The 14,392-nt window shown below is 39.4% G+C and overlaps 1 protein-coding gene across 1 annotated transcript in view; it reads left to right on the top strand.

Moving 5' to 3' along the window:
• TMPRSS7 (transmembrane serine protease 7) overlaps positions 1-14,392 on the top strand; it is a 35,968-nt gene that overhangs the window by 2,068 nt on the left and 19,508 nt on the right. Inside the window, exons 2-9 of the mRNA XM_081138312.1 lie at positions 111-363; positions 3,587-3,717; positions 6,332-6,399; positions 7,480-7,673; positions 8,609-8,647; positions 9,371-9,599; positions 10,634-10,764; positions 12,592-12,704. Coding sequence (XP_080994438.1) covers positions 111-363; positions 3,587-3,717; positions 6,332-6,399; positions 7,480-7,673; positions 8,609-8,647; positions 9,371-9,599; positions 10,634-10,764; positions 12,592-12,704 — 1,158 coding nt within the window. The remainder of the gene's footprint in view (positions 1-110; positions 364-3,586; positions 3,718-6,331; positions 6,400-7,479; positions 7,674-8,608; positions 8,648-9,370; positions 9,600-10,633; positions 10,765-12,591; positions 12,705-14,392) is intronic.

Here is a 14,392-nt window from a genome sequence, read left to right as displayed (position 1 = left end):
CTGACATATTTAGACATTTTAGCACCAAGATTCTCTTTACTGAGTGATTCCATTTAAGCTCTAGACTACTTCTAATTAATAATACATCTTTTTTTTTTTTTTTTTTAAAGATATCCAATATCTCAGTTCAGGTGGTCAGTGCCCCAGGGAAGCTGCCAGGGAGACCAGCGAGACCACCAGTGAGACCACCAGGGAGACCACCAGGGAGACGACCACCGAGAAAACCCATCAACAAAGCCAAACCCAAGAAGCAACCCAAGAAGAAAGCTCCCTTTTGGAATGTCCAGAACAAAATCATTCTCTTCACGGTGTTTTTATTCATTCTGGCAGTCATAGCCTGGACTCTTCTGTGGCTCTACATCAGTGAGTTAAAATCTACCTTCCATTGGATTTGGGCTTACCCTGCGAGGTCAGCAGGAGAAATGCAGGCCAGATCTGACCCTGGGTGTTTCTGATAGACTTTTCTTATTTCTCAGACTAATAGCCATTTCTGAAACTCTTGAGGTTTTTGGAGGAAGAAACCAGAATTGTCTGTCCCCTTTCTTCTTTCCCTACTACTGCTTTGTTCCCACAGGTGAGCAAGAGGAGCAGAGATGGGAGATAGGATGAAAAGAGCTGAGGAGGGTGCTCAGGAGCAAACTTTCACTAGTTCAGAAATGTAATCCATTTAGTCCAATTTTAGCTTTAGAAATGAATGGAATGCTAAGCTGTTTCATTTCCTCATTCCACCCACTGCCCGTTTCTAGGCAACCTGATATTCCAGCTCTCTGAGCTTCATTGTACTCGTGAGCCTTTCTCTCCTCTGTTTTTATGTTTTTGTCTATCTGATTGATTGGATGGGAGTCATAGCTAAATTCTTCCATAGAGAATACTAACCCATGCAGAGCAGCAACTGTAGCCTTTGTTGACTTATGCTAGACTTCCCACTCTATACATCTTAATATGTTTAATACAGGATATGTGTTCTATCAAGGATATTAAAATTTGTTTGGAAAGCAAGATTTATAGGTAAAGAATTAATGAATATTGTCTTGAGCAGTTCAGGTCACCTATAATTTGTGTGGCACAATGCAAGACATCAGGCATACCAAGATGCATCTCCTCCTTTCAAAAACTCACAGATTTTCTACTTTCAAAAAACTCACAGTTTAGTGCTGCAAGAGCATGAGAGTTTATTTTTTGTTTATTTGTTTGGTGTGTTTTTTGTTTAAGTAATCACTTTATAATCATAGAAAAGAGACAACCAACCTACCCAGGGTAGAGTCCAGAAGAGGCTTCATGAACTGGTTTCTGGAAATTCATTTGACACATCTTGGAGCTGTGATGAGCTCACATGAAGAGCTGGGCCCTGTGATCGGCTTGGGGACGGAGTGGTAGATAGGAAGAATCTCTGTTCTTACACCCTAGTGGGGGGGCAGGAAATCAAGTCAATGGGCAATTAAGTCAAACACAAAAGACGAATAATCCCAACCCAGAACAAATCAATTTATGTCTCAACAGTTCTCTTCTGGCCCTCAACTGATACATTTGCATTGCCCTAGTATTTTTGTATAAAGTTTTGGATGGTCATTGTATAGAAGTAGTTTGTTGGCTGTGTTAAAGTCAGAGAAGATCCTTTCAGGAAGACAGACCAGTATGAGCAAAGGGAAACTGGTATGGACAAGTGAGAACTGTTCAACAAACAACAGTGGTTAGTTTCAATACATCAAATTTGGGTGTGGAGGGTGGCCTGAAGAAATAGTGTAGACAGCTCGTCAGGGAAACCAAGCAGAGTCTTATGTGTTGGGCTGAGCTAGTTGGATCAATGTAGTCAATTCAAGACCAATTTGATCTCCCTTACATTGTTGTTATGCTTCCTCTTGAGTAGTTACTGATGCCAGAAGGATGTGTATGTGTGAGCTTCCAGATAGAAGCCACAGCTCGCATTCAAATTTTAAAAAGTCTGCAAGGGGGGAAAAACCGCAAAGAAGCACTTCCCTGGTAAAATCAGCAACAAAACAATCTTCGTTTTATATGAGAGGTCTAGTGATCCATCCAAAGTTACTTAACTTGAAAGAACAAATCTAGGACAGAAGCTCAGGCCTCTGTCCTAGATCTGCCCCTTACCTTGTGCCCCTCCTCCCCTCTCCACTGCCTCACTCCACTGCTTGGAACTAATGGGACCCTGGGTGGGTCGTACAAGGAAGGTCGCTTCTTATCACTCACAAAGGCTCTACCTTCTTTTTTCTATTTCTTATTAAATTTAATGGGGTGACATATGTTAATAACATTATATGAGTTTCAGATGTACAGTTCTATAGTATTTCATCTCCACGTTCCGCTGTGTGTACCACCCGAGGCCTCGTCTCCTTCCATCATCATATGTTTGACCCCATTTACCTGTTCACCCTTCTTCCACCCCCTCTCTTCTGGTAACCACCCTACTGTTTGTGTCTATGAGTTTGTTTGTTCATTTGCTGCTTTTTGTTTTATATCCCACATATGAATGAAGTCCTGCAGTTCTTGTCCTTTTTTCATCTGACTTATTTCAGTTAGCATGATTCTCATGCACCATCTTTTTAATTCAGCCATCACCGATTATTTAGCATTTCCACGTGCTTTTCCTCTCCTCTCCTTCTTCTCTTCCTTACTTCCCACAAACACTCATTGAGCTTCAAAGCTAAGTCAGGCACTGGCTACTCTATGTTAGGGGTTGAGAGACAAAAAGAAGGTCCTGTTCCTCTAGAAGGACAGCCATCCCGACGGAAGTCATGATACAGCGGGGCTGGTGCCACAGGAAAGAGATCACCACTGCCATGGGTTCCTGGGGGATGGTGCCACACAGGAGGAAGTCTTTGGTAACAAAAAGAAAAGGCAGAAAAGAAAGCCCGCATTTCCCCAAGCTCTTCTCAAACAACAGCAGTGTCTTTGCCTGTTGTCTGAAGGCAACCCAGACACAGTTGTGTCTTTGCCTGTTTCTGGGCAGACCTGATACCCAAAGCCATGGTCCTCACTAGGCAAAGTGTCTGAGCAAAAGTGACCTGACAGTTGAGGACCAAACTTTGTGGCTCATCGGGAGGATGAATTTTCCCTGCACAGCACAGAACTGAGGCCTGGCCCCGCAGCCGGTGTAGCAGCGACGCAAGTCAGACGGAGGATGAGCGCCCAGGGCCTCAGTGCAGGTCCACTGGGGGCCCTTCCCTTTTCTCCCACTGCTCTCACTTCTCCTCAGAGCTTGACGATAAACATTTCTTACCTCCTTACTTTCCACAGACTTGGGATCCATAAAATTTATATATATTCTTTCTGGTCCCTTAGTGACTCTGTGACTTGTAGAATGTCTAAGAGGTGTATCTTTTATCTTTTAGTCTTGTTCTTAAGTATTTGTCAGAAGCTGATAGAGAGAATATCCTAAGGGAAATGGTGATATACTGCTGACGAAAGAGATGTTATTAATTGCATTTTGAACTCTTTAAGCTGTGAACCAGTAGAATATGTAGTTGCCTAAAACTAAATCATTTCAGGAGCTGATACTGGCATAGATCAGTAATGCCTCATCAGCACACATACGGGAAAGCCCCTACCTGCCCTTTCTCCTGTCTTTCAGGCAAGACGGAAAGCAAAGATGCTTTCTACTTTGTTGGAATGTTTCGCATCACCAACATTGAGTTTCTTCCTGAATACCGGCAGAAGGAGTCCAGGGAATTTCTGTCAATGACACGGACTGTACAACAAGTGGTGAGGTGATGTGGGGGGTGGGCTGGGGTGAGAGACTGGGCAGGGTGGGGTCGGGGTGAGGGGTGAGGGGAGGAGGGTCACAAGTGTTATTGTGCGCAGAGGGGGCAAAGAACATAGTCAAGGAAACATGGGACTTAGCTCATGTTGGCTATAAAATAGAACTGTTTATTTCTCTCTTTCTGCTGGAAGTAAAAAGAAATGGCTTTAGAGCTTCAGTTTCAGTTTTTCTCATCTGTAAAATAAAGGGGTTGGATCAGGTGATCTTTAAAATACCTTTTAGTACTGACTTTACCTGTGTGCTGGTTGATTCTGTGATCAGCATACATTTATTTCTACCATGCACTGGCATCTATTCACTTAAAGAAAACTTTCTCATTGAAGAAGTAGTACATATTTATTATGAAAATTTAGAAAAGTCTAAAAAATATAAAAGAGGTTTAAAATAAGTAAATAAAAGAGTAAAGTATAAATTTTAAAAGTATAAATAAAAATGTATAAAGTGTAAAGCCCATAAAAGTATAAAAAGAACATTAAAATTTTCTTTAACGTCGCCAAAGATAAGTCCCGTTTTACTCTGGACCACACAGGCATAGGAGATAGCTCAATATTGAAGTGTTAGTAGATATTCAGTCTTATAATCTGATCTTTAACTCTTACCATTAGGTTGCATTTTTCTATGCAAGTAAATATTCCTTAAAGAAATAAATGTTAATAGCTGCAAAGTTAGAAAAACCCTTTTTATTGGGTATTTAAGTTGTTTCCAATTTTTGCTACTACTGATAATGCTACAATTAAAACTGGTGCATAAATTGGGTGCAACTGATTACTTCCTTGGGTGATTTCCTAAAATTATTTCTGATCAAATAGAAAATTATCGATTCATTGATCTTGGTACATATTACCAACTAGAAAATTTCTTCTAAATTGTATCTACATATTAATGGAGAAGGTGGCCTGCACAGTGGTGGCTATACTACAGTGACAGGTACACTGTGGTGTAGATTGAGGAAGGGCTGTGAGAGAGAGCAAGCAAAGACAAGAGTGGGCACAGTGGCTCTTATTTATGGAAGGCTTTCTACATTCTGGGTATGTGGTTAAACCATTTATTTATTTATTTATTTATTTATTTATTTATTTATTTAAATCCTCACCTGAGGATATTTTTTCCATTGTTTTTCAGAGATAGTGGAAGGGGGGGGGGAGGAGAGAGAGAAATATCGATGTGAGAGAGACACATCGATTGTTTGCTTCCTCCACAAGCTGAGGATGGAACCTGCAACCGAGGTAAGTGCCCTTGGCCAGGATTGAACCCACTCTAACCACTGAGCCAAACCTGCTAGGGCTAAACGCTTTATTTGTAATATATTAATTATTCCTCAAATTATCACAAAGAGGTAGGTATTTTGGTCACCACTTTACAGAGAAAGAAAGAAAGAAAGAAAGAAAGAAAGAAAGAAAGAAAGAAAGAAAGAGAGAGAGAGAGAGAGAGAGAGAGAGAGAGAGAGAGAGAGAGAGAAAGAAAGAAAGAAAGAAAGAAAGAAAGAAAGAAAGAAAGAAAGAAAGAAAGAAAGAAAGAAAGAAAGAAAGAGAAAGAAAGAAAAAAGGGAAGTAGGGGATTAAAAATACAGTAGAGGCCCAGCAGGTATAGGTAACTTGTTCTGTGTTGCACAGTGAATTTAAACTCCACAGCTCATATTTTTTTCCACTACGCTATATTATTTCTCAGGTTATTTTTTTCCCCTCCTGGGCAATTAGGTGTGTAATTTTTGCCAATGTGTAGAAAGGGGAATTCAAGAGATGTGACAGATGAGTCAGTTTGGTTTTAGAAACGCTAAGTAGGGGCCAAGAAGGTAAATTGATTGAAATAGCTTTCTTTTGAGATGCAATTAATGGAGTTTTAAAACAGCTGGGTGTTTCCCTAGAGACTGGTGAGTGGGGGAAGGGGATGGTTGTCCTGGTTGTGGGCACCACTCGCCCCCTAGTGGTTAATATAGGAATGTGTCCTTAAGAATTTAATTTTTCAACGCCATTTATTAATAGAAAAGAGGTTGGGTCAAGTACTTTTACAGTGTGCTTAAGGAGTTTGGTTTATTAATTGTGGAGAAAATTAACTTTGGAGTAGACAGGATAAAGAAATTAATTAGGGTCTATAAAGACAAAAATAAATTAATAAAGGTAACATTATTCTTCAGAGAAAGCAGAATGAAAGTTAAGTAACCCAAGACTGCTACAGGAAGTAAAAATTTATTTGACTTCAAGGAATAGCCTTGGCTGGTGTTGCTCAGTGGTTAGAGCCCTGTCCTGCACACCAAAGGTTTCAATTCTCAGTCAAGGGCACATACTTGGATTTCAGGTTCCATCCCTGGCCTGGCCAGGGAGCATGCAGGAAGCAATCAATCAAAGTGATGTGTCCCTCCCTTCCACTTTCTCTAAAAAAAATAAAAGTAAAAAAAAAAAATCAAAGAACAATGTCTGGTTTTGGTGTTAGAGGCCTTTAGTTCGACCACTGTTTTTCTCCTTGGTAGCTAACCAGACCTTGGACCTAGAGCATGCTAGGTACTGTGAGAGGAAGCCAGTGCGAAAGACTTCAGACACCTCGGCTTTTCTTTTTCAGGTAAACCTGGTTTATACAACATCTGCCTTCTCCAAATTTTACAAGCAATCTGTCATTGCAGATGTCAGGTAATGTGAGTCCCTTGCTTTAGGATTTTTATGTTCACCATTATAAATTCCTCTCAAAAACCTGAAAGGGCCAAGATATCACCATTATCAAGCAACTTCTTGGGGTCGGTTGTGGGTTAATTCCCTTTTAACACAACAGTGACCCACTTCTTTGCTATGCTGTCATGCTGAGTTTTTCTCTTTATCTACCCTCTCCCCATAGCTGGGACCAGGACCCCTGTATTAATCACATTGGGCAAAATATCCATTAACATGGCCACTATATTGGGTGGGAGCAAAAATAAAACAGAGACCAATATTTCTCATAATATGTTCAGTAAAAAACTGATCACTAGAGACCTTCTGAGAGAAAAAAAGGATTCTATGGTCAAGCAATTTTTTGGAAAAATTATATGCCCTGTATAGTATCTCACCTTCCCCTATCCCCAGTATATCTACAGAGATTCATAATCCACTTTGGCATGAGAGTCTTAGAATAAAGCAATTTGTTTACTTTCCTTCACTTTTATTTCCCAAGTTATTTACTATAGAATACTATCTTATGTATTTTTTTAATAAATTATGACAATATTTGTGTAGATAGGAGTGCTTGCTCCAGGGTCAGGCTGAAACCAAAATGGAGTGGATTCCTGGATTTGCTACTTACTAGCTGTGTGGTTTTGAGTTGTAGTTGGCCTTAATCTTCTCATCTGTAAAACTGGAATAATAATAGGACCTTTCTGATAAAATTAAGTGGGATAAAGCAGATCTAGCACTGTGTATGGACACTGTGAGGTATCAAAAATTATAACTTCCTATTTGTAATAGCGTTGAAAACTGATTGATAGCCATAGAAATAGTATATTCTCCATGGAGATGCAACTATATGCTAATGGTTCTAAATCTGAGCCCAACACAAGAATACACGCCTTCCTTTTCCAGTCCCTATAATAGGAATCAATGACTTCCTAGAGAAGAAAGTTATGTTCAGTTGAAAAATGTGCTCAGTGGCCTTACCTCGAAATCAGTTGGGTCACTGGCTTCCTGCAAAAATCTACTTCCTACGAGGTACCCCTGAACACCTTTCTCTGCTCTCTACAGCAGTAACAACAAAGGTGGCCTCCTGGTCCACTTTTGGATTGTGTTTGTCATGCCACATGCCAAGGGCCATATCTTCTGCGAGGACTGTGTGGCCGCCATCCTGAAGGACTCCATCCAGACGAGCATCGTAAACCGGACCTCCGTGGGAAGCTTGCAGGGCCTGGCTGTGGACATGGACTCTGTGGTACTAAATGGTGATTGTCGGGTAATTCTCCTTTAGGCGTTCCTTCTTGGGGCACTCCTGAGGCTGTCATTATTGTAGTCACCATTGTAATGAAGTATTCTCTTGTCCCAGTGGAACAGGATTCATTGAAGACATGGGAGCTATGCTGATAAAGGAAGTTGCTAAATGTTACATACACTGATTGGACAATAGAATTGGAGACAAAATATATATTAAATTGAATTTATTAAAGTGTATCTCTCCTTATATTAAATTTGGCTTATTCAAACTAAGGTTCCAAGGAACAAAGTCCTGCAGAAGGAAAATTTTTCTGAGGTTTATCTTGTCTCTTCCCTCATCCAGGCAGAACTGAACCTATGTTACATAGTATTGCCCAGTGCTCCAAACGACCTGACCCATGGCCTTGTCAAATGCAAATTTCATCATTTGTCTTGATAATATAATGGTTTAATTATTGTGTGACACAAAATTTATGCAGCTTTCTCTTTTGATTTTAATTATATATATGCTAGGCATATGGTAGGTAGTAGATACATATTTGTTAAGTGAATGAGAATTCTGTACCACATATACTATTTCAGATGTAGGACTAATTAATATGACTAATTATTATCATATTTGCTGTTTCCTTTTTACCTTTAAGAATATTTAAAAGTTGTTACTGTGGATAGTTTCAAGCATACAAAAGGAAAGAGAGTAGTAGAATGAACTCTCATATACCCTTTACTCGGCTTCGAAAACTATCAACTCGCATCTGTCCTATTTGATCTCTAAATACCTAAACAACCTCCCCTCCCCTGCCCTCCCCTCACTGGATTATTTTAAAACAAATCCCAGATATGTTGGATTGCTTTTAAAGGACTGAAAATATTTTTCTAGGCAAAGTTCTAACAAAATGATATTCTGAGACTGACAGTCTTTTTTCTATGTGTTTTTTCACTGCAGCTGGGCTTCGGTCAGATTATTCTTCAACCATAGAATCTGGTAAATGATGCCATGTGGTTTCTTTTCCCCTCCCCCAACTGCCTCCAAATCAGTATCTTTGGGGGCTGTCGTTTTCCTTTTCAATTGGTGGTATTCGTTAGTGCTCTTTCAGTTACAAGTGACAGAAATATACTCAAGCTGGCTTAAGCACAACAGAAACCTGTTTGACTCATATAACTGGGACATACCCGGGGTGGGGGAACTGGCTTCAGGGTGGCTGGGCCAAGCTCTAAGGTAAAATGTCATTAGGACTCTGCATCTCTGCTTTCCCCTATTGAGGCTTCATCAAGTGTATTCTTCTAATGTGTTGGCATAAATGGCCACCTGCAGATCCAAGCTTATAATTGATCAGTTTAGTAAACTTGGTGGGAAATAAACCCACATATATTTCCTGATAGTTCCCACAGAAGTGCTGGGACTATGTCCCATTGTCTCAGGTTGGCTGACATGCCCACGCCTGACGCAGCTTCTTTGACTCTGGCCAGTCTGGGTCATGTGCCCACCTCTGCACCGGAGGGTGAGTTTAATCCCAACCAAACCATACAGGCATGGCAGGGATAGTTTCCCAAAATAAAATCTAGGCGCTAGGCTCAGGAGAGAGGGGAATGGGCTGCAGACTGACAAAGACAGCAGATGTCCTCCAGGTGACCTCTTCTGCTCTTTGCTCTTCTGTAAAGGTTTCTAGAAAAGGTCATTCCTAAAACAAAAGTGCTGTCTCCACAGACAAAGGCTGCTCTCAGTACATGTATGCAGATCATCTGTCTCTCCGCTACCCTCTGGAGATTTCTGCGACCTCCGGGAGGCTCATGTGCCACTTCAAGCTGGTGGCCATAGTGGGCTATCTGATCCGTCTGTCGATAGAGTCCGTCCAGATCGAAGCTGACAACTGTGTCACCGACTCCCTCACCATTTACGACTCTCTCTTGCCAATCCGGAGCACCATCTTGTATAGGTATTACGCAGGCACTCTGTTTGCGGGTGGAAAGGGTTTTTTTTTTACTCTTTTGTAGTATCTGGGTTCCCCTTGGATTTTTTTGAACCATTAGCCTATAAGATACAATATTTATTTTTCTTTTGTAGCATAAAAGAGTCAAAGTCAATATAACAGGAACTTCAGCCAATATTTCTGAAATCTAACAGATTTTTTCTTTCATTTTACTTTTATTGCCATCATAGTGAAGTAAACTGTTTCAATAAAGTGTGAGAATAAATATTCTGTGATGATTGCATAACATTAATAAAACAATTAAATGTTTTTCCTTACTGTAAAAGAGCATGCTGTTCATTGTGCAAGTGAGGTCAGAGGAAACAATACCAACTATTTCACAAGCCCATTACTCAGAACAAATATCTCTTATATTTTTGCATAAATCTTTTCATTTGCTTATGTAATCACACACACACACACGCACATATATATATCCTAATAATTTTTTACAGTAGGAGTGCTTAGTAGTTTGTTAACCTAATGATAGTTGGGCTTTAGTAAGAATTTATTATTTGTAACTGTGCTAAAAATGTACATGAATTATCTTATTTTTAATAGTGTTTACATACGTATACAACAGTGTTTTCCGTATGCATGTATTTATTTATCTTTTGGGGATGAATGTGCATGTTAAAAATCCATATAGTATATAGAGACATGCAGTGAACAGTAAGACAGTCGCTGGCTCCCACTCCTCAGTCATCATTATTGATTTCTTTTCATCTTTCCAGACGTGTTTAGTTATTATCTCGTTTAATCCTCACTGCAATGCCTTTCACCTTGTTTGCCCTCGAGGACGGCCATCCAGGGGAATTCTTTGGTAGTCTTCTGTGCCCGTGTCAGCTCCTCTCCAACTGCTGTGCCCTATGGCCACTAGTTGAAGAAGACTTGGCTGGTGGAGTTCGATTAATAAGCACTGTGTGGAATTAGTGCTGGACGGAGGCCCCCTCCTCAATAACCTGCCATTCATGTCCTCTTGTTCTGTTATCTGGTTTCAGAATTTGTGAACCCACAAGAACATTAATGTCATTTGTTTCTACAAATAATCTCATGTTGGTGACATTTAAGTCTCCTCAGGTACGGAGGCTATCAGGAATCCGGGCATACTTCGAGGTCATTCCAGAACAAGGTCAGTCTCCCCCAATAAAAAAAAAGTCACCCTTAGAAATATTTGTTCTGACGCTCCTGTCGGATCTCTCCCGAGGCTGTGTTATAACACTAGTTGTGTAAGTCAGGGACCCTGACTCAGGGTCCAGTCAGAAGAGAGAGATCGTATCAGTTATTCTAACAGAGAAAAGTTAATGTAAAGAACTGTTAACTCAGTATAAAGGTGTTAATTAGGTAACTCAGAAGGCAAAAAGAAAACTGTAAGGTGTCACGGCTGTCATACATGCAGGAAGCAACTGGAATAGAGCTTGGAGGAGGGGTTTGTAGAATGAAACTCTGAGGAAGGTTGCTGCTCAGCTGGCGTCGGTGTCTCTGAGTTCAGAGGTGAGTGTTCATGGACCTGGGGCCCAAACCTCTAAGGAGAGGGTGCCAGAGAGTTGAGGCTGGTATCTTTGAGGGAGAGTCAATAAAATGGATGTTGGCAAAACTGCTAACAGGATTCAACTCTGTACAGGAATGAAGTGTTATCCGCGGGGGTGAAGAAGTGTCGCTGGGGTGATGCTCCCAGGAACAAGGGGCAGGAAGTCTGACTCTTCCTCCTCTGGCTTTCTAGTGTCCCACTAGCACCCCCTATTGGCAGAGCCTCTCAGGAAACCAGGTAGCAAAGAAAGATCGTGGTTTGCAGAGTCCCAGCCCCAGCATTGCAGAACAGAGAAGGGCTGGTTTGGAGCTGATAGGCAAGTAGCTCAGTAACCAGCACATTAGGCTGTCACAGAAGACATTCTGTGACTTCTCATTTACAGTGATGCACGTGAATGCATTCCTAGAAAGTGCCTGTGAAGCAAAAACTTTGAGGATTTAATGAGTTTTACTAGGTAACTGAACAAAACGAATCCCACCTCATTCTTCTCTTTTTGACTTGAGTTAATGAAGTAAAGCAAAACACAAAGAAACCTGGGTCTCTGTGTAATATTTGTTGCAACTGATCAGATCTTGCAGGTCATGTCTTGGTAACTTTTTTTTTGAGCATTGATCAAGCCAAAAGGATCAGAATGGGAGATAAAGATGAAGAGGAAAGAGGATTTGGCTTAAGTAGATAGTGATAGCTATAGTTTCATCTACATTTTAGGGCTTTGGATTATTTTGATAGTTTTTCTGCTTTAAATATTACAAAACCAAATGTAAAATTGATTTATTGAACAAAATTGAACTAGATATTTTAGATATTGTTGGGTTGAAAATTAACTCCAAAGGTTAAAAATGTGATTATCTCAGAAATATTATAGTATACATTGCCCATTCACTCAACAAATATTTATTGAGCATCTGTTATATGCCAGGAATGACTAGGTTTTAGGGAAATAGCATTAAACAAAATAGACATAAATCAGTGCTCTCAGGGAGCTTACATTCTAGCAGAAGGGTTACCGTATCAATAAGAATACACATTTAGATTGCCTTATTTAAACAGAACAACATGTTATGTAAACTTGGTGTATTTCAACAACAAATATACAATTTGTTGAACAAAATAAGCTCAGAAGCTTTAAAAATTGTCTTTAAACTATGTTTTTTAGAAAGTAATAGCATCCTGTAAATCTGTAACCAAAATACATTATTTGAAAACAAATATAGAATTTGAACAAATAGTTTAGCTGTATCTATGTAGGGTACTATTTCTTTTTAAAAAAACTAGTTTAGATATATGCATATATATATATATGTATATATATATATACTTGTTGATTAAGAAACTGCATTTGTAGCAAAAGAAATCTATGCAGTGTATTTTCCATAATCTCACAGCTACAAACCATTGTGTGTTATCGGTGTTTTGTTTTTTCCCCAGAGTGTGAAAATACAGTGTTGGTGAAAGAAATCACTGGCTTTGAGGGGAAGATTTCCAGCCCATATTACCCAAGCTACTATCCTCCAAAATGCAAGTGTACCTGGAAATTTCAGGTAGCCTAATTTTCCCACTATCTTAAAAAAGAATGTTATCCTATTTTTAGTAGCAGTTTATTTTTTAATTAAATTACCTTTATTTTAAAATTTAATTACAAAAAAGTATTAGTTAATTTTATAACATTTAAAGTCTTGAAATATATTATCTAGAACATGAAAGTTTTTGCAATTCTAACCCTCTGTCTACAAATTAACTATCCTTTGCAGGCTGGGGCTTCTTTTTCCTATTTATTATTTTGTTTGTTTGTATTAAAAATGCAAAGACATTATTATGAAATCAAAGAATTTATTATTTTATTATAACAGAGTTCATTTATTAATTTTTAATTACTTCATTATCAGCATTGTAACAGAAATAATAAAGAAATAATAAATTGGATTAGACAATATATATTTCAGTTGTATAAGTAAACCAGAATGCAAATTTATATGAAATATGCACATTTCCCACTAGGGCTAGACAGGGTGTTCCTACTTTTAAAAAAATTAAAAAAAAATCTTAGTCTGTAACTATTTTTCTTTCTCCAACTGTAGTATCATGTGGAGGAAGATAGGGCAAGATGTCACCTTTGTTCTTTCAATATATATGTATAAAACCATTATTGTGTGACATAGCAATTAGATGCAATCAGCATGCAATATATATTTTGCATTCATTCCATATGTCATTATTGAATGCCAACTACATGTCAGGCAGTATTCTAGACACTGGGATCCATAAGATCAGACACACATGCATAAAGGCTCTGCTTTCATGGAGTTTACCATACAGTAGGGGAGACAGGCAACAAATGAGCAATTGAAATATATGTAGTATGTTACATGGGGGTACAGGGCTATGGAGAAATGAAAGTGGGGAAGGGGGCTCTGTAGCTGAATGGGTGGTGGTTAGTATGAAGGGTAGAAGTCAAGGATTTGTTTTCTTAAATAAGATGGTCAGGGAAAGCCTCACTGACAAGGGGACATTTGCACAGAAATCAAATCTGAAAGACATGAGGGGGCTAACCTTGTGCATGATAACTAGGATAAGAGTGTCACAGGCAAAGGGAAGAGCTGAAGCAAAGGCCCTGAGGCAGGAGCATGCTGGCTGCATATGATTCATGCAAATCAGTTAAATATTTTTACTAATATTTATTAAATTAAATTAATATTTATAAAATGTATAGTTTTATTATACCTAAACCTGTACTTAGTGACAATGTCCTGATGGCTTACTTCCTTAAATTATTTTTTATCATTATTTCAAACATTTTCAAAATAATTAAAACATAAAGGTACTGGACCCTTGCTTACTGCCAGCGTCTTTTTTTTTTTTTAAATCTTTATTGATTTCAGAGAGAGGAAAGGAGAGGGAGAGAGAGAGATGGAAACATCAATGATGAGAAAGTCATTGATCGGCTGCCTAGCCCGCAATCCGGGCATGTGCCCTGACGGGGAATCGAACCCCAATCGCCTGGATCCTAGGTCGATGCTCAACCGCTGAGCCACGCCCACCTGGGCTTCCTGCCAGCGTCTTAAGGCCTCAGAGCCACAGAATCTGAGAGCCTCAAGTGACTATAAAGACTGAAGAATGAGGAGAGAGTGAGGGGAAGAAAGGATGAAAGGAAGGGTAGGGGATGGAAGAAGGAAAGACAGAGAAGGACAAATACCTTATGATCTCACTTATATGTGGAATCTGAAAAAAC

Source organism: Miniopterus schreibersii (assembly GCF_964146895.1).
Source record: "Miniopterus schreibersii genome assembly, chromosome: 5".
Taxonomy (NCBI): domain Eukaryota; kingdom Metazoa; phylum Chordata; class Mammalia; order Chiroptera; family Miniopteridae; genus Miniopterus; species Miniopterus schreibersii.
Note: the sequence above shows the minus strand (reverse complement) of the source record. Positions and strands in the feature narration are given on the sequence as shown.